Genomic DNA, 20,940 nt, shown 5'->3' on the forward strand with positions numbered 1-20,940 from the left:
TTAAACTTTAAAAAATCAGCCATTATATCTGCTTCCTAGAATTATGGCAGCAGGGAACTAGTAAAATAGGTACCTAATAAAAAAGGACATCATGGTATGTACTACTGTTAATATAATGGGATGTGTTAAAGTCTCAAATCAGAGTCTAATAGCCTTTACAAGAATATGGCTATATGCTTTTACCTAGCCACTGCTCTAGTCTGCCACATACTACTTACACATTTTCTGCACTCATCTTTTTTTCTGGTATAAATAAATAAATTCTGGTTGGATAAATTTTAAGAATGTTTACATTTAAAAAAAAAAGAATGTTTACATTTGATTCTACTAATAAGTTTATATTTAACTTAAGCCAATGAGTAGGTTCTGTCCTTAGATCCCACTTAAATCTCAGCAGTTATTCTACCACAGAAGACCAGGTTAGGCATGTCTAAGCCCTTAGAAGAGTCCCTAAGGAGCCTCAATATTTTGACGATTTTTTTTCTGAAAGAAAATATATAGACCATCATAGAATTCAACTTAGGAAGCACAATATTACAAATGATAAATACCTAACTATGAAAACCTGTTAATCTATGATGGCTTCCATAGTTTAAAATTTTCAATGACATGAGCACCTGGGTGGCTCAGTTGGTTGAGTGTCTGACTCTTGACTTCAGTTCAGGTCATGATCTCAGGGTCATGATATTGAGTCCCATGCTGGGCTCTGTGCTCAGTGGGGAGTGTGCTTGAGATTCTCTCCCTCTGCCCCCCCTCCCCCTCAATTTGCACACACATGCTCTTTCTCTTTCTCCCTCTCAAATAAATCTTTTTTAAAAAATCAATAAATGAGGCGCCTAGGTGGCGCCTTTGGCTCAGGTCATGATTACAGGGTCCTGGGATCAAGTCCCGCATCAGGCTCCTAACAGGGAGCTTGCTTCTCCCTCTGCCTATGCCTCTGCCTCGTTCTCTGTCTCTCATGAATAAATAAAATATAATCTTCAAATAAATAACTAAATAATATAAAATTTTCACTGACACGTAGATTTTACTTAAGACTATCAAAATATCAATTTAACTTTTAAAAATTGACCAAAATTGTGCAAAACATGTATATAACATTTATTATGCCTTACTGTTTAAAAACTACCTTTGAGATATAAACAGTGGAATACTATGTGTAATTTTAAATTGAATATCAACTATAAAATAGCTAAGCACCCCAAAATGTTTACAGTAGCAAGGCTTCAATGGTCCAAGTGTGACTTGTAGCTTGCTCACATTCTCTGATGTGGACTGTCAATTCAGATTATGATGCTGAGTTGGCCCTCAAGAATTCTAATTATTGTCTTCTTCTACCTCCAGTTCTCTAGCCTAGACAGTCCCCTCACTGTTCTGTCTGCTGCTCCAGCTGAGCATGAAGTCCTAACCTCAATGCCAATAGCAGTTAGATCTAACTTCAATAAAATAATAAAATAAAATAAATAAAATAAAATAAAATAAAATAAAATAAAATAAAATAAATAAAATAACAGAACATGTAGTTACTTATTATCTTACCATTAGTTCCTGGTGGTTGTAATATATCTCCTGTCAGGCGACACCACCCAACTGGGAAAATATCTCGACAATCATACTTGCACCAATAATCAAAAGCTCCACTCCAGCCATCAAATGTGATATAAACTTCATCTCCTCTAACATCTCCAATAGTTGCAGGGCAGATCAGATAAGGGTTCTTTTTGTCTATTGCTTCAAGTTTCATCCCCACCTTAAAATTATTTAGAGGTGGCTTTGGTGGTTCCTACCAAAACATTAAAAAAAAAAAGTTTTTGTTAAAATGTAATAAGAAGCAGTTGTTCAACTGTATTCTTACAACCTTTAGCAACCAAAAATTAAACTCTATGTTTATCAATTAAATACAGGAAGAAAACAGTTCTCAGTGATCTCTCTGAAACTCTGCTCTACATCTCACTTACTCTGGAGCAGAGCCAAGAACCTAGAAGGAAACAAAACCATATTGATAGTAATTCATTCATCTAAGAAATATATGTGTTACATAGTATGTACCAGAAATTTAGGACTCATTAGTGAACAAAAAATTACAAAGATCCCTGTTCTGGTGGAACTTACCTTCTGGTGGTAGTGGTGGCAGTAGTGGTTGGGGTAAAGGTAGGGGAAAAAGAGAGAAGCAATCAACAAGAAATTTTAAAAGAGGGAGTCAAGCAAACCTAATAAATATATAAATTATAGGATATGTTGAAAGCTGGTAAGTCCAAAGAGAATGAACAGCAGTAGATATTATCTTAAAAAAAAAAAAACACCTCCAAGCAAAAGATACAGGCACAAGAACATGAAAGTCATATAGTCTGGGTTCACTTATGATAACCAATCCAGAAATCAATATGAAAAAAGCATCCTTTATAGTTATAAAAATTTAAAGCATGCAAATGCTAACTGGATTCTTAGAAAGCCTAAGTGCTATGTTAAAAGTAACACCTTTTCTTTCGATTTGCTTTTTATCCTAGTAAATAGCACCATCATCAACTCTGTCACCCAATCAGAAGCCTGGAAATAGTCCTAGACCAGGGGTAATCAGCCCAACTAAACATCAAAACAACTCAGGGCCAGGAATATTGATTTAATTGGTCTGGGGTGGGGTGAGGCCCAGGCATGAGCACATTTTAATTCCCCAGGTGATCCTAACATGCATCCAAGGCTAAGAACCACTGTACTAGACACATCCTTTTCCCTTAACACTCATATTCAAAGACCATGACCTGCCAATTCTACCCCTTAGATCCCTAGGATAATGACATTAAAGTTAACCTTCAGGGATGGCTCAGCGGTTAAGCTCTGCTTTCAGCTCAGGGCCTGATCCTAGAGTTCAGGGATCCAGTCCCACATTGGGCTCCCTGAGGGGAGCCTGATTCTCCCTCTGCCTATGTCTCTGCCTCTCTCTCTCTCTCTCTTTCTCTGTGTGTGTGTGTGTGTGTGTCTCATGAATAAATAAAATCTTAAAAAAAAAAAGTTAACCTTTAATCGTTTAGTATACGCCAGGCACTGTACTAAATGTTTTCCATGTATTTAATTGTCACAACAACACTATAAAGTCAATGCAATTATTATCCTCACTTTATAGAAGATAAAACTGATGCACAATTGCCTAAGAATATACCCTAAGTGTCAGAGCTAGATTTTAAACATAGGCAGACAACTCCTTGGAACACTCTACCACATCATCTGCTTAGACAACTCCAAATGATCTACTTCAAAGCCCAGTTCTCCTGTTCTTTTTAAGGCTTCCCTGGTCAACTCCTGCCCACTCCTACATTCCCTCAAAGGAGGTGCTCTTGCCTTCAACTGCAAAACTACTCTTGAAATGTATTCACTTCTCTGAGACGAAGGGATTCTCAAAAGCAGATACATCTTATTCACAGTTATTTCCAGTAGAATACTCAACAGCAAGATTTTTTTTTTAATGAATTAACCAAGTAATCACCTGAAGAACAGTAAACAAGCTTTCAACTAACTCTTTCACCAAGATATAATGTAAAAACATATCTGGTAGATTGATTCCTTTTTTAAATGTCCCCTTTAAACTCATCTCACTGTCCTGTACTTTTCCAATGATATCCTTTATACCACTGAAGTCTTAAAGTTCCTTAATTATTCACCTTCAAAGTCCTTTTAATTACATAATCTTAATTTGATTCTTAAATCCACCCTAAAGTCAGCAGGGCAAAAATTACCTTGATCAAAGATCAAAGTTATTTGATAAATAAATAGCTGGTAAGAAGCAGAGTTACTGCCTGCCACTTCATGAAGGGGCTAAAGGTCAAATAACTGTTACTACACATGGAAGGAAAAAAGGGAGGTGGATTTAACAAAGAATAACTTTGGCAGTTGATAAACTTACACTGCACATTCACAGAATGGAGGAAACATTCACGGCACATATGAGGTTCCATTCACCTTACACTATCATATAATCAAATAAGAATAAGACTTTCTGTAGCAAACCAAACTAAGTTCAAATGGCAATATACATTTTCTGCTACAAAACAGAATTAATACAAGAATGAGCAGGGAAAGAGAATTTTAAGATTCAAATGTTAACAGTATGTCATCAATCCCACTATTAGCTAACAAGTAACAAAAAAAAGACAATGATTATGAACAAAATGCAATTTATTATCTAAGATTTTCACGCTATTTCATGCTCTATCATACTTACATTAGTATAACCATACAAATAAATAAATATTAACAGAGCTCTGGAAGAAAACAAATATTTGAAAAAACTCAAAGGAATAAATAAGTAAAAGGGTTTTATCTCAAAACAAGCTACCTCCAGATTTAGATAATTGGCAAAATGGTTCCCTCTGCTGCCCACAAAAGGTAATGATCTATAGTTGCGTTTAAATATGTTTTTAAAGGATATGGTTTGTCATCATCAGTTCTTGAATGACTTCCTAAACACAAAGATATAATTTGTAGGAGTGCCTGGTAGAGCATACAACTCTTGATCTTGGGGTTGTGAATTCAGGCCCCCTGCTGAGGGGAAAGCTTACTTAAAAAAAAGATATAATTTGCAAAAGCAATAGCTAAAATAAACCAAGGGCTCATTCTTTTTTATTGTGGAGGGAAAATGATTCTTTCCTAGAAGGTAGTAAAGAATGCTCTTTTAACCCCTCTTCTTGCCTACCTACCTACAATATACTTCTCCTTAAAGGCTATTTCTATTCATATTCCACAGACTCTGAAGCCAGTCTGAGCATTATCTGCATTAACCCTCTGTCCACAATATTCTTACCCTTGTAACTTTATGGTTCCTTCTTTCCCTTTCTTCAGATTTTCACTCAAATGGCAACCTCTCAGCAGGACCTTCCTGGCCAACCTAACTAAAATGTCACCCTCCCTTTTCCTTAGCATGTACAACTATCAAACATAACATATACTTTATTTTGCATGGTTTATTACACATTTCCCCACCTAGAAGGCAAGCTCCACAAGGACAAGAACTTTTTTACTGTTTTGTTTGTGGCTGTACTCCCAGAGTCTACTTCTGACTACAAACTAACTCCTATCCTTAACTTCTACTTCCTTAATTTTAATCAATTACTTCTTTGATCTCATCAAAAATTCTAGGCCTTTAAACTTCATTTATCTATGCACAAATATTCACAAAATGCCTACTAATGTCAGACACTACTGAGGACTCCTGATATATATACATTTAGTTGCAAAATAGACAAAAATCCTCCCCTTGTGGTACCCATATACTAGTAAAGAGAAAGCTGAGAAACACAATAGCATAAGCAAAATATATTTTATGTTAAAAATGATAAGTGCTATGCAAAAAGAGAAAAAGCAGAGTAAGGAAGAGCCAGAGAAAAATGTAGGGGAGAGGTCATGTAAAACTAAATAGGGTGGGGCACCTGGGTGGCACAGTTGGTTAAGTGGGGGCTAACTCTTGGTTTCAGCTTAGGTCTTGAAACTGAGCCTTGTGATGGGCTCCCTGACTACTCCTCTCCTCCGGTCCCCACCCTGCACAGGTGTGCATTCTCTCTCTAAAATAAATAAATCTAAAAAAAAAAATTAAAAAAAAATAAAAATAAAAAAAATAAATAAATAAATAAATAAATAAATAAATCTTAAAAAAAAAAAAGGAGGGTAATCAGAACAAGCCTCAAGAATGGAAGGTGACATGTGAACAGAACCCTAAAGGTGAATCTTAACCATGCAATTACCTACAGGAAGAGTATTCCAGGCCCTAAAGCAGTTGTGTCCACATGCTCGAAGAAAAAGGAAGTGAGTGTGGCTACAATTTAGTATGCAAGTAGGAGAGCAGTAGGAAACAGAGATCAGATAGATAATGAGTGGTCATATGTAGAGCCATGGAGGCCACTATAAGGACTCTGACTTTCACTATGAGTAAAATGATGAGCCCCTGGACAATTTTGAACAAAGAAGCGATATAATCTCATTTATGCTTTAAAAGGAATATTCTAGTTACTGGGTTGACTACAAAGTATAAGGTTATAAATAAAAAGGTCAATGAGGAGGCTACTGAAGTAATCTAGGGGAGAGATAAAGGCAAATTGTACCAGCTGATAGCAAGACAGATGGCAAGAAGTAGCTGGATTTTGAATATTTTTTTAAGATTTTATTTATTTATTCATGAGAGACAGAGAAAGAGAAACTTCCGCTTGCAGCCTTTCCCATCTCGAGGAGTGGTAACTGTTATTCCAATTGTTGGGGCCAAAAACCTTAGTGATTATTTCTTTCACAGTTTATCTCGTCCATAAGGAAAGGCTGCAAGTGGAAGTTTGAGATGTTTACTGGACATCCAAATAGGGATGTTGAGTGGATATTCAAGTCTGAGTTGGGAGCAAAAGTCCAAATTGGAAATATAGATTTGAAAATCATCTGCATATACGCTGTATTTAGAGCCAGGAATTAGGGCAGCCCAGGTGGCTCAGTGGTTTAGCGCCGCCTTCAGCCCAGGGCCTGATCCTGGAGACCTGGGATCGAGTCCCATGTCGGGCTCCCTGCATGAATCCTGCTTCTCCCTCTGCCTGTGTCTCTGCCTCTCTCTCTCTCCCTCTCTGTGTTTCTCATGAATACATAAATTAAAAATCTTTAAAAAAAATAAAGCCAGGAATTAGATGAGATTACCAAGGAATAAATACAGATCAGAGTTTCTCAACCTTGGCACTACTGCCATTTGGGGTCACAACATTCTACTGTGGAGGCTATTCTGTGCATTGTAGGATGTTTAGCAGTGTCCCTGGTCTCCACTCACTAGATTAAAGTACCAACCCCAGTGTTGGAACACAGTAGACATTCAATCTATGTACGAATCCTCTCCTCCAACCTTTGTCAGTTTCCTATGTCACAAAGTAAATTCAGGCCACCAGGAATGAACTTTCGATATTCTGCACCCACAACTACAAATTTAACTCTACCTAAGGACGCTTTTCACCTGGTCTTTAGTTCTTGCTAATGTAACCAATAAACCTCCTATCCCCCAAATAGTCAAGAATCAGCTTTCTTCTCAACCTTTAGTAACTATCTGATAAGGATATCATAAGGTGAGTGGGTATTTCTCAAGGTTCTAACCTTGACACTCCTCTCTTCTCCTTCTTGGTAATCTCTCTGGGCTAGTTTATTCATTCTCAAGGCTTCCATCATTACCATTTAAGCTAAAAACTCCCATATCCACATACCCAAAACAAACGTTTTTAAGTTCTAAACACTTCCAACAGTCTACTAGTAGTCATCCCTCCTCAGATTTCCCAAAGGCACCTTGACATGTCCAAAACAAAACCCATTTTCTCCCTATATGTGTATTCATCTTCCTGTACTCTCCATCTTTTCTTCATCTAACAAGTATGTACCAGGACCTACGACAGACACCTAGAATACAAAGACAGTTTACTATTCAAAAGGAACTCACAGTCTAGGAAGAGACAACAAAATAATAATATAATCCAATTCCTACTGGGACACCTGGGTGGCTCAGTGGTTGAGCGTCTGCCTTTGGCCCAGGGCGTGATCCCAGGATCCAGGATCAAGTCCCACATCAGACTCCTTGCAGGGAGCCTGCTTTTCCCTCTGCCTAGGTCTCTGCCTCTTTCTGTTTATCTCTCATGAATAAATAAAATCTTAAAAACAAAAAAACTTAGCCAAAGCAATCTTGAAAAAAAAGAACAAAGTTGGAGGTATCACAATCCCAGATTTGAAGATATACTACAAAGCTGTAATAATCAAAACAGTATGGTTTAGGCACAAAAATAGACACATAGATCAATGGAACAGAACAGAGTCCAGAAATAAACCCACACTTATATGGTCAATTAATTCACAGCAATGGGGAAAAGACAGTCTCTTCAATAAATGGTTCTGGGAAAATTGGACAGCAATATGAGAAACAACAAAACTGGATCATGTTGTTACACAAAACAAACCTGAAATGGATTAAAAACCTAAATGTGAGACCTGAAACCATAAAATTCCTAGAAGAAAACATAGGCAGTAATTTCTTTCACATTGGCCATAGAAACATTTTTCTGTGTCTGTTTTTCTATCTTTCTATTTTCTATCTTTCTACTTTTCTAGATGCCTCCTCTGGCAAGAGAAACAAAAGCAAAATTAAACCACTGAGACCACACCAAAATAAAAAGCTTTTACACAGCAAAGGAAATCATCAACAAAATAAAAAAGCAACTTACTGAATGGGAGAAGATATCTACAAATGATGTATGTGATAAGGGGTTAATATTCAGAATATATAAAAAACTTCTATAACTCAACAGCAAAAAAACACATAATTTGATTTAAAAATGGGCAGAGGATCTAAATAGACATTTTTCCAAAGAAGACATACAGATGGCCAATAGACACCTTAAAAAGATGCTCAATGGGGTGCCTGGGTGGTTCAGTCAGTTAAGTATCTGCCTTCAGCTCAGGTCATGATTCCAGGGTCTTGGGATCAAGCCCTACATCAGGCTCTCTGCTCAGTGGGGAGCCTCCTTCTCCCTTTCCCTGCCATTCCACCTACTTGTGCGCTCTGTCAAATAAATAAAATCTTTAAAAAGAGAGAGAGAAAGAAAGGAAGGGAGGGAGGGAGGGAGGGAGGGAAGATGCTCAACATCACTCATCATCAGGGAAGCGCAAATCAAAGCTTCACTGAAAATCACTTTACACCTGTTGGAATGGCTAAAATCAAAAAAACAAGAAATAACAAATATTGGTGAGGATGTGGAAAGGAACCCTGGTGCACTGGTGATGGGAATGCAAACTGGTGCAGCCACTGCGGAAAATAGTGGAGAGGTTCCTCAAGAAATTAAAAATAAAATTACCCTATGATCCAGTAATTCCACTAGTGGGTATTTGTTCAAAGAAAATAAAAACACTAATTTGAAAAGATAAATGCACCCCTATGTTTACCACAATATTATACACAAAAGCCAAGATATGGAAGCAACCTAGGTGTCCATCCATAAATGAATGGATAAAGATATGGTGTATATATACATATATATATATGTATATATACATGAAATATTAGCCATAAAAAAGATTTTGCCATTTGCAACAACACAGATGGAGCTAGAGAGTATAATGCTAAATGAAATAAGTCAGAGAAAGACAGATGCCATATGATTTCACTCATATGTGGAATTTAAGAAACAAAACAAAACAAAGAAAAAAGAGACAAAAAAACAGACTCTTAGAGAACAACTGGTAGTTGGCCAGAGGGTAGGTGAGTGGGGAGAGGGGTGAAGTAGATAAAGGGGATTAAAAGTCCACTTACCTTGAGATAAGCACTGAGAAATGTATGGAATTGCTGAATCCTTTTTTTGATATAAATAATTATAATAAAATTTAAGTGACTGAGAAAAGAATCAGGACAGAGGGTGAGAAAGAAATATTCTGACCCATAATTTAACTAAAATTTGGCTTTTACTCACTGTTTCTTAACATAATGTACTCTTTCAACATTTTCTCAAGAGCATAAACTATCTTTGGAATTTTCCCTGTTACATAACAAATATTTCCTTATAACAAATTCTTTCTGATGACTGTTTTTAACATTCTTTAACTTCTGAAACCAAATCTCTCTAAGTAACTTTCAAGTGGTTTTTTGGCCCATCATCATTTTCTCCAATGTCAAAGGATGACTAATATAACAAAGTGAGGGGAAGCTTCACTTCTGAAGGTAAATAAAAAATAGCAAAGAACATTTGCTTCCAGTAGAGCACTCCTTTCATATTTAAGGTGAAGAAAGAAGGTACAAATCCATTTTGACTAGTGGGTGATTATAATTGAGACTTTTTTTATGACTTGTTGTTATGGACTGAATTGTGTCCCCACTCCTGCCAAATTCATGCTTAAATCCTAACCCCCAGCACCCCAGAATGTGATTTCCTTTGGAGACAAGGTCTTTAAAGAGGTAATTAAGTTAAAATGAGGTCGTTAGGTTGGGCCCTAATCCAATGACTGGTGTCCTCATAAGAAGAGGAAAGGAGGACACAGACACACAGATCACGTGAAAACACAGAGAAGACAGCCATTTACAAGTCAAGGCGAGAGGCCTCCAAAGAAATCAAGCCTACTGACACCTTGATCTTGGACTTCTAGCCACCAGAGTAAGAAAATAAATTTCTGTGTTTAAGTCCCCGTAATGAACTGAATGGTGAACTTGAATGATATCCTGAATTTGAATGATATCCTTTCAAATTCATAAACTGAAGCCCTAATCCCCAATGTCATTGTGTTCAGAAATAGGGCCTTTACAGAGGTAATAAAGGTTAAGTGAGGTCATATGGGTGGGGCTCTAATCCAATAGGACTGGTGTTCTTATAAGAGAAAGAGAAACCAGAGATACCTCTCCTTCCCCACATGTACAAAGAAGAGGCCATGTGAGGACACAGCAAAAAGGTACCCATCTATATGCTGAGGAAAGAGGCCGCACCAGAAACCAACCCTGATGTCACTTGGATTCTGGACTTCTAGCTCCCAGAACTGTGAAAAAATAAATTTCTATTGTTTAAGCTACCTAGTCTGTGGTACTTTGTTATTGCAGCTCTTAGCAGATTAATACACTTATCAATCCAGTAATTTAAAAAGAATTTTTATTTTTCCATATCGAAGAAGACAAAGTATTTAAGTACTCCTATTAAAACAATAAAGCAATAGCCCAGGTGATGGAAGCTTTTTATAACATTTTTCTTACCTTCTTGAAGAATGTTGCAGGTGCCATTTCAGATCCATTCAGTGTTCGTAAGAGGAACATTGGCCAGGATGATGCATTCATCTGATAACCTATTTTATAAAATAAATCAGCATGAAAAAAGCCTCCCTGTGATATTAAAACAAGTTGGTATAAAAAAAAGGTTTTGTTTATCATTCTTCTCCAGAGAATGACTTTCTTATTGAGAAACTAGGGAAACAGCTCCAATCAGTTCTACTGTACCCACTACATTATTTGGCAACAATGCTAACAGTAGGGGGTAGACACTCTTAGAGAAGTCAGTAGCTAAAATTCACCAACATACACATATATCTGTTAGAAATGGGCCATAATACTAGAGGTGTAATCCAAGCCAAAACCCAGAAGAGCTTTCAGTTCCCACCAACAGTCACGAAAGCATGGCAAAGGCTGCAAAAAACTTCCAGCCCTTCTTTTTCCTTAGAGTCCCTGCCTTATTTCCTTTCAGAAAGACAGTTTTCTGTCAAACTTAGCAAATGTACACTTACAATGATGCGTTTCATTGTATATCAATTTCACCTCAAAATTTTTTAAAAACTGTAAATAAACACTCAACTCTAATCAATGATATGCATGCTGAAGTATTTGAGGGAAGTGTACTGACATCAATAACTTCCTCTGAAATACATATTTAAAAATAAGATAAATTGATGAATCAATAGAAAGGCAGATAGGTAACTGATAAAGCAAGGATGTAAAATGACAATGGTAGAACCTAGGTAGTGGGTATGTGGGTGTTCACTGTAAAATATTTTCACCTTTTCTTTATGTTTGAAATTTTTCCACACAATATGTTAGGAAGAAAGATAGCTCTCACTTGAGCAATCTTTACATACACTAAACAAGATCTTCTCTTAGAATTTGTATCAGATGAAATCAAAATACACTCAACGGTATCTTTTTTAGAGATGTCACCAATTAATGGTGAATATCACAGCATATGGCACATGCAACAGGGGGTAGAGGTCTGCTAGTTTTATTGCCTTCTGGGAGCAATCCATTTCATGCAGCACTTCCCTGTCCTGATGCCAAAATTAAAGAGAACTTGGCATGTATCCCTGGTGGATACATGCATTAAGGTAGGGAGGCACATGTATCCCTGGCAATTACTGGTCGCTGGGTCCATCACTTGGATTAAACACGCAAGAAAGTTCAGACAGAAAGTCATCCTATATTAATCCTGTACCAAAATCCCCTTAATCTGACCCAGGGAAATAATTTTTGCTAGGAAAAAAAAATGCGGGGAAGGGGAGGTTATTATATACTCCCTGATAATAAATTAGTGTTATCAATGATATCTAATAAATAATCATCCACAACATGGAATTACCACATTGTCATTAGAATATTGCATAAAAATAAATCTCTGGGGACGCCTGCGTGGCTCAGTGGTTGAGTGTCTGCCTTCACTCAGGGCAGGGTGTCAGGGTCCTGGGATCAAGTCCCATATCAGGCTCCTCCCAGGGAGTCTGCTTCTCCCTCTGACTGTGTCTTTGCCCCTCTCTTTGTGTCTCTCATGAATAAATAAATAAAATCTTTAAAATAAATAAAAATAAACACAAATATAATTCTCTGGTCCTTATGCCTTTCTCTTAACCCTCATCTTGTCCTATTACATCATGTAATCATCATCACCATCATCATCTTAATTTGACATTTTTCTTAATTCTTTAATTGTCTAAAGTCAAACATAGATTAAAAGGCCAAACACAGATAAAAGTGTATATAAAAATTAAAACACATATAAAACTAATCTACAATGTTAAGAAGTCTAGATAGTGGTACCTTTGGGAATAGGAGGTTTATGACTGGGGATCAGCAGGAGTGGGGCTTCTGGGGTGCTGATAATGTTCTGTTTCTTGATTTGGGTGATGGTTTTTATGGATGTGTTCATTTATAAGCTGTACACTTATGAATTGTATGCTTTTCTGTTTGTATGCTAAAACTTTAAAAAATCTTTTAAATAATAACCTTTACGGTTTAAATAAAAGAAAACCAAGTAAGCTGTGTTATATTAAAATGGAAACTATGTGAAGCACCTAATGATCAAACTGGCAAAAATTGCGTATTTTTAATACGTACTATCAAAATACATATTAATCAGCATGCACTATGTATTTCATATTTTTAATTAATAAATTCTAAAAGTAACATGAAAAACAGTGACCATAAATCTGGCTATGTGTCTGAAATGTTGGCAATCACAACAGCTATGCTTCCTTTAAACAAAATTCAAAAACATATTATTAGTTGTAAACAGAAATCAAATCCAAACAGGGAAGTACTATGCCTCAGGTTTACACTTCTTTCTATCTCTTATTCTGTATGATTTAAGAGCTATTTAAAACATAAATGATATGAAGAAAGAAAAAAAGGCAAAAGGCAGAAAACACACTCTAAACCACCTTCTTGGAATAACACATTTTTAGTTAGTTTTTTAAAATATTTTAAACCAAATTAGGAATTAGGAATAATTAACAAATAGAGCAAGGAAAGTATAAAAATATATTGCTATAAGAGTGGCAATTATTAATATCTTAAATTTGGGGTTCTAAAGGAATTAACTAGTCAGAGACAAAAAGAAATCCATTCTCTCATTGTGCTTTACAATAGAGAATTTTCATTTTCAGCATTGTAAAGAAGAAACAAAAAACAAGGGTAGCCCAGGTGGCTAGTGGTTTAGTGCCGCCTACAGCCCAGGGTGTGATCCTGGAGATCCAGGATCAAGTCCCACATTGGGCTCCCTGAATGGAGTAGGCTTCTCCCTCTGCCTATGCCTCTGCCTTTCTCTCCTCTCTCTCTCTCTCTCTCTCTCTCTCTCTCTCTCTCTCTCTCTGTCTCAAATGAATGAATGAATGAATGAATAAATAAATAAAAACTTTTTTTAAAGTGCTTAAAAAAATTGAGAACTTTGTACTTAAAAACCTTTGCTATAAAGTTCCATCAGTTTTCTCCCTTTCAAAGACTTAAAGGTACTGACCTCTACCCCTCTCACTATTTCTTCTCATTGCAGTTATAATGAAATTCCAAGTTTGAAACTGGGGTCTGAATGTGGAATCATACCCTTCTCCTGTGCTCACCGCCATGCCAAAAATGCTGAATAGCTCAACAGACAATAATGAGGGAAAAAGTGACTCGTAACAAATGCTACAAACTTCTCCCCCAAAAGGGTTTCTGAATCTGCATGTGTGACCTAGTAGAGCTGCTTTTGAAATTTCAAGTTTGAAGACAGCACATGTCTTGCCCTGGAGTGGAGAACCTTCAGCACACATATGCCAAACGTGTATTTAAGTGAAACTCTGTAACATATGGTACTGAGTTGATCTCTCATACATTCTCCACAGTAAATATCTATTTGCAAAAATGCCTAGAAGAGATTTCTAAAAGGCCACTTCAGGGACATCCACTTGGTTTGGTCAGTAAAGCATGTGACTCTTGATCTTGGGGTTGTGAGTTCAAGCCCTACATTGGGTGTAAAGATTATTTAAAAATCAAATCTAGGGCACCTGAGTGGCTCAGTTGGTTAAGCGGCTGACTCTTGATTTCAGCTCAGGTCCTGAGACCTCGCCCCATGGGCTTGGTGCACAGTGCAGAGTCGACTTGTCCCTCTGCATTCCCCCCCCCCTGCTCATGTGTACTCTCTTTCAAATAAATAATAAAACCTTTAAAAACTAATATAAAATCTTAAAAATAAATGAGTAAAAGGCTACTTGAAACTTTTTCTACTGAATATTACATTAGTAAGAATATTTCATTTTAAAAACGGTTTATCCTTACCCAGTGGAGGCTGAAGTAAGTCCCCTTCCTTTTCACATGTCCCAATAGGCTGTATGTCTGGAGAATCAACAAGTCTCCAAAAATCATTTCTGTTGTCACTACCATCCAGTCTTAAACGTAGCCTGGCACCAGTAATTCCAACAACTGTGGCTATACATATTGAAGTCATATTGCGAGGGTCATGGGCTTCCAATTTCATGCCAACTTTGAAGTCATTAGCTGGTGGAACCTGGGACTGTATATATTACATATATGTATGTGTGTGTGTGTGTACCACACACACACACACACACACACACATACACACAAATAAAGTTTTATTAAAACGCATCAACTGTAAGAAAAACAAATGGTCAGTTGTGTTACCAGAATACCTGCAAAATGTTTTAAGTAACAGTCATGGCAGATAGTGAGCAAAAGAACTATAAGGGTCAAGGAAAAGATCTTCTCCAAACCCTCTCCTTGGCGTGACATGCAGCATAAAAACACTGCTCACTGCTGGTCTCACTCCTCTGCCCACTCCAGGCAACCCAAATACAGTCTATAAAATGTACCCTGAATGGCTTTCTAAAATAAGAATCTGATTAGGCCATTCCCCTTGAAATAAACCGACAGGCAGCTCACCACTGCCTAAGTCCAAGTCCTCAGTACAGTTTAAAAGCTCCCACACCTTTAACCTTATTCCCACACTATCACCTCCACCCGCTTTGTGTTCCAGCCACCCCATGCCATCTCTCAACACTCAGGTTCTTTTACATCCATGTGCCTTTGCTTTGGATGTTCTCTCTGCCTGGAATATTTTTCTCCTCATTCCAACCATCTCAGATATCACCTCTTCTGTGAGCACTCCCAGTATAGAGTTATCATAGTTTTCATAATTAATTATTTACATGTCTGTCTTTCCCTCCAGATGGACAATCATAAGGGCTTAGTATACATGACACAGTAAATTCTTAATGAATGAATGCAAAGAAACCATCTGGCCCTTAAATGGCACTACTACAACCCCTTCATGTCCTCACACTGCTAGAACCTAACAATCACACAGACATCCCTCAACAAATTAAGAGTTCACATTAATATATTTAATATCTATAGAATTTTGACATACCTGTCTGAAACAGTCTGAAGGGGCACTCAAAGATCCAGTCTCTTTCAAGTAATTTTCCCAGTGGAAATCATCTGGGAAAAAAATATATATATACACACAAAAGAAGGGTTTTTTTAGCAAATATAATATATATACTAACTCTCAGGAGTAAAATGGGACTTTAGCTCCATATCTCTCTAAAAAAAGACTTCCTAAAGAGTAAATTCAAATTTCCTGATCTGCATTTGATTATCAACATAGAAATAATAAGACAACTTTCTGATAACAGCTCTGATATAAATTACACTCCAGATCTTCTCAATGTAATGAAGAATTAGCACAATGATTCTAAAAATGTAGACTCTTAAGAACAATTGAAGGATTTTTTTATAGAGTAAGAGCAAATTCTACTCATCTGTCTCCTATATAAATTTACTCAAGACAAGTGTATACTCAAGATCATTTCATCCCATTAATGTGAAGCCACTTCTTTGTTTTTTCATGGAGAACTAAAGGTGTTTAGGTATGTGATCTAACAGTCTTACCCCTGCAATGCTTTATGGAAAGAAAAAAAAATCTAAGAACCAGAGTTGCTTCTCAATTGACTATTAGATCTCCATACAGGGTATCAAGAATATGGTGGCAGAGCAAAGCAGTAAACCAGTCATCAGGACAGTCACTGAATATGAATTACTTTAATGATCTATATTTTCTACAAACCCTTGCTGTCCTTTCTCTCACTCAGTCTTCGTGATACATTACAATGGTATTGAAGAAGGTCAGAAAGCAGTATACTTTGCCTGGCTTGCACACTTCAATTCACTGTTCCAGTCAGACTGTCAAGACACTGAGAAAAAGACTTGATAACAGTATCAAAGGTACTACTAATTCATACAAAGTGTTTTTGGTTTTTTTTTTTTATTTTAGACAGAGCGAGAGAGTACATGTGGGCATGTGCACAAGGAGGAGGGGCAGAAGGAGAGAGAGAGAGAAGCAGACTACCAGCTGAGTGGGAAGCCCTTGTGGGTCTTGATGCCACAACCCCAAGATCATGACCTAAGCAAAAATCAAGAGTCAGACATTTAATCAACTGAGCCACCCAGGTGCCCCATAATTCATACAAAATGTAATTCTCATCAACCACTTATACTCCTGCTTAATTTCCTCACTATAAAAATATTGGGTTTGACAGTTTCCCTTCCTGGGGGAATTACCAGCCTCTTAAATATCCTTCAAAGGGTAGAATGCTTATACACACATACACATACACACAAATGGAGTGTTGTTAAATGTTTAACAACCAGCTTTCCAGAAAATATAAATTAAAAGCCTGACTGGTAGTGTTTGCAGATTTCTATGGCATAAATACTACCACCACAGCTAATCACAAGGTGACAAGGTGAAGTCAACAATTACAAAGCTAGGAAGAGATGTGCACATGTGACTCTCACAAGCTGGCATGAGTCAGCTTCAGCATAGCACTGTGTGTGTATGTATTTATATGTGTATATACACATATTACACATGGTATTAAGCATGTCATACATAACACTGTACACTCTGCTTTTTTTAATGATAAATCTAAGAGATTGTTCCATTAAAAAAATAAACTGGGTTTAATTCCACTTGCAGATGATATGAAGCTAACCCTACCACAGTGCTGAATGGCACGCAGCAGAATGTCAAGAATATGGGCTCTGAGGTTGAACCTGCCTTTTTCCAGTCTGGCTCTGCTTCTTACAAGCTATGTGACCTGAGCAAGTCATTTCAGTTTCTCAGCCTTAGTTCCTTCACCTACAAAATGAGGGAAAGTAATACATACAGTACAAGGTATTTTGAGAATTAAATGATGTAGCATACATATAAGTCACTGAATAAAAGGTATGGATTACCATTCTAAAACTAAAAAGTCATAGATGTACCTAAATTTATTAATACTGGATAGCTTTGTCAAAAGTGAAAACAGTGGCACTTGGCTGGCTCAGTCCATAGAGTATGGGACTCTTGATCTCAGGGTCGAGTTTAAGTCCCACATTGGGCATGGAGCCTACTTAAAATAAAAATTTTAAAATATATATATTTAGGGGCACCTGGGCAGCTCAGTTAGTTAAGCATCTGCCTTCGGCTTAGATCATGATCCTAGGGTCCTGGGACTGAGCCCAAGTCAGGCTCCCTGCCCAGCAGGGCATCTGCTTCTCCCTCTCTCTCTGTCCCCACCCCCACCCCCACCCCACTTGTGCTCTCTCTCTCACCTACTCACTCTCTCTCTCAAATAAAATCTTTATATACACACACACACACACATTTTTTTTAAATGAAAACTGAGATCCATAATTCCAAAATTAACTGACCAGGATATTTCAGTGACCTCCTAAGCACTAACCTGACAATCAGGAAACCCAAGGTTCTAACTGAAGCTCTACTACACCATATGACCTTGGAGAGCATTTATAAAAGACCTGGGTGGCTCAGTCAGTTAAGTGTCCAACTCCTGGTTTTGGCTCAGGCCATGATGAGGTCATGGGGATCAAGCCTTATGTCAGGCTCCATGCTCAGCATAAAGTTGGCTTGGGATTCTCTCCCTCTCCCTCTATCCCCATGCACACACTCTCTCAAATAAAATAAATAAATAAAATATTTTTAAAAAAATAACAAAACAGGGACACCTGGGTGGCTTAGACCATTCAACTCTGGATTTCAGCTCAGGTCATGATTCTTGGAGTCACAGGATCAAGCCCCATGTGGGGTTCCATGCTCGGTGGGGTCTGCTTAAGGACTGTCTCTCTCCTTCTCCCTCTGCTCCTTCCCCTGCTCATGCATGTGATCCCGGGGTCCTGGGATTGAATCCCGCAGCAGGCTCCCCACAGGTAGCCTGCTTCTCCCTCTGCCCATGTCTCTGCCTCTCTTTCTGTCTCTCATGAATAAATAAATAAAATCTTTTAAAAGAAAGAAAGAAAGAAGAAAGAAAGAAGAAAGAGAGAGAGAGAGAGAGAGAGAGAGAGAGAGAGAGAAAGAAAGAAAGAAAGAAAGAAAGAAGAAAGAAAGAGAGAAAGAAAGAATGATTCCATGGAGATTACCTCTATAGGCTGTCTTCCTGTAGGAACAGAAAGTCATAGGTGAACTACCCCAAGAGTGGGGCTGGCAGGACAGGTACCACAGATAAACAAGGGGCAAAAGGTTTGCCTGGAAAACTCAGGATAAACACAGTAAGTTTGTTATAGTTATTTTATTCAGCTTTTGTGTGCATATGATTAATTTTCTTGTTTTCCTTAAGAGCAGGTACAATGCGTTAGATTCAATCTCGAGTCTCTGATGCAGTGCTATACACATCCTGTTCCCAATAAGGAACTTAAAATATGAATTAATAACTCAAGGTTAATAAACATTTACTGAACATTTACTGTATACCTAGGCATTATATTAAATGCTTTACATTCATTTTCTTTATTTAATTACAATAGTCCCATGAAGTAAATAGTAGTATTCCTGTGCTATAGAGAAGAAAAAAGAGACTAAGAACATTGAGTAATGTGCCCAAGGTCAAAAGGCCAGTAAAGAATGAGGCCAGGATTCTAGAACAGATCTGTCAAACCTCCTAATAATAACTAAGCTTTCATCCAATGAACTATCTTTTGACTACCAAAAAAAAGGATTTTCCCATTGATTCTAATATTAGAAGGGTTTTTATTAATAATCACATTATCATTTTTAATTGGTAATAAATGTCAATTATTAACTAGATACCTTTAATTTGGCAACATTTGCATTGAAATGCATATTTTCTACTTTAATCACATACCAATTTATCTCTAAAATAAAACCAAAGTAAAATTTTCAAAATAAAATGTTTTTACCTTTCCTATTACTCAGGTTTTATATTTACAGGAGTTTGCTATACATAGACTATACTGCAAGCAGTAAGAGTTCATACTAACACTGAGTGAAAAGAAAAATACATTGTACTGAACTTCTTTAAAACCTACCATTTTGCACAGAGGATATACCTGAGTTTGGAGGTTTCTCCTGATTCTCCTTCTTGACATCCATTGAATCTAAAAAAAACAAAGAAAATAGTCTGGAAATCTATAGCAAAAGTCTAAAAGTGCTCTTAGAAAATCTATAAACTAGGGGCACCTGGGTGGCTCAGTCAGTTGCATGTCTGATTCTTGGTTTTGGCTCAGATCATGATCTCATGGGCTGTGGAATCGAGTCCTGCATCAGGCTCTGCACTCAGTGGAGAGTCTGCTTGAGATTCTCTCCCTCTGTGCCTCCCCCATTCACGCTCGATCTCTCTCTCAAATAAATAAATCTTTAAAAAAAAGAAAACCTACAAACTATTTTCTAATAAGACCCAGTTTTAATTTTATAATTAACATCCTCATTTTCTACATAGAATTTCACTTTCTAACATACTGTGCATCTTACAATTTGCTCATTTATTTTATTTACTGTATGTCTCATTCCACTCAAATGTAAGCCCCAAAAGGGAGCTTGCCCCCTTTCCCCCTCTCTAAAATTAAAAAAAAATAATAAACTGCATGCTTTTAAGAGTTTAAAACATAAGAATGAAGCTGGAATACAACATGATTCAAAAGACTACGCAGAGATTTTTGTCTGTACCAAGCTGAGGAGCTCCAATAACACTAGACCTTATGAATTTACAAATAACACATTTTTTCCATATATATATATAAAATGATTAATTTTTAAAAATATTATGCTGAAAAATTAACCATAATTCCTTAATAACATCAAATAAGCAGTCAGTATTCATATTTCACCAAATGTCCTATTTTAAGTGTGTCTCTTTGAATCAAGACCCAAATAAAGTCCATATATAGCAATGGATAATGTGCCTTAAGTCTCTTTTGATATTTATAGGCTCCTTTTCCTTTTCTTTCTCTTCTCCCTTCCTCTGGAAATTTTTTGATGCTGATGATGCCAGTTTAGTTTTACAATCTGGATTATACAGACTAGATCCTATGGTGCAGAGTTCTTTTGGTCCTTATATTTTCTCTAAATATAAGGTGCTAGTGTTTTGATCCAGAAGAGTTTAATCACATTCAAGTTTGGCTTTTTTGAGGGGGAGAGAAAAGACGGTGACTTCACAGGTGGTGGTGTGTACTTCTCATAGGAGGCTCCTAATAATCTAGGTCTCTTTCTTTTTGTGATATAAGCAGCCATGGATGGCTATTGCCTGGGTCCATTAGTTCATTAGCGGTTGCAAAATGAAGGTATTCTAATTTTATCATCCTGTTTTTATGTTTTTTCAGACTTTATTTATTTGAGAGAGAGAGAGAAAGAGAGTGCACAT

At 37.0% G+C, this 20,940-nt stretch overlaps 1 protein-coding gene across 1 annotated transcript in view; it reads right to left on the minus strand.

Annotated features, from left to right (window-relative positions):
- The window catches only part of SCML2 (Scm polycomb group protein like 2), a 98,722-nt gene that overhangs the window by 52,993 nt on the left and 24,789 nt on the right, over window positions 1–20,940 (minus strand). The window contains exons 3-7 of the mRNA XM_055337339.1: window positions 19,631–19,678; window positions 15,648–15,718; window positions 14,537–14,771; window positions 10,724–10,812; window positions 1,540–1,783 (exon numbers count right to left, since the gene is read on the minus strand). Of these exons, the coding sequence (XP_055193314.1) occupies window positions 1,540–1,783; window positions 10,724–10,812; window positions 14,537–14,771; window positions 15,648–15,718; window positions 19,631–19,678 (687 nt within the window). The remainder of the gene's footprint in view (window positions 1–1,539; window positions 1,784–10,723; window positions 10,813–14,536; window positions 14,772–15,647; window positions 15,719–19,630; window positions 19,679–20,940) is intronic.

Source organism: Nyctereutes procyonoides, unplaced genomic scaffold (assembly GCF_905146905.1).
Source record: "Nyctereutes procyonoides isolate TBG_1078 unplaced genomic scaffold, NYPRO_anot_genome, whole genome shotgun sequence".
Taxonomy (NCBI): Eukaryota; Metazoa; Chordata; class Mammalia; order Carnivora; family Canidae; genus Nyctereutes; species Nyctereutes procyonoides.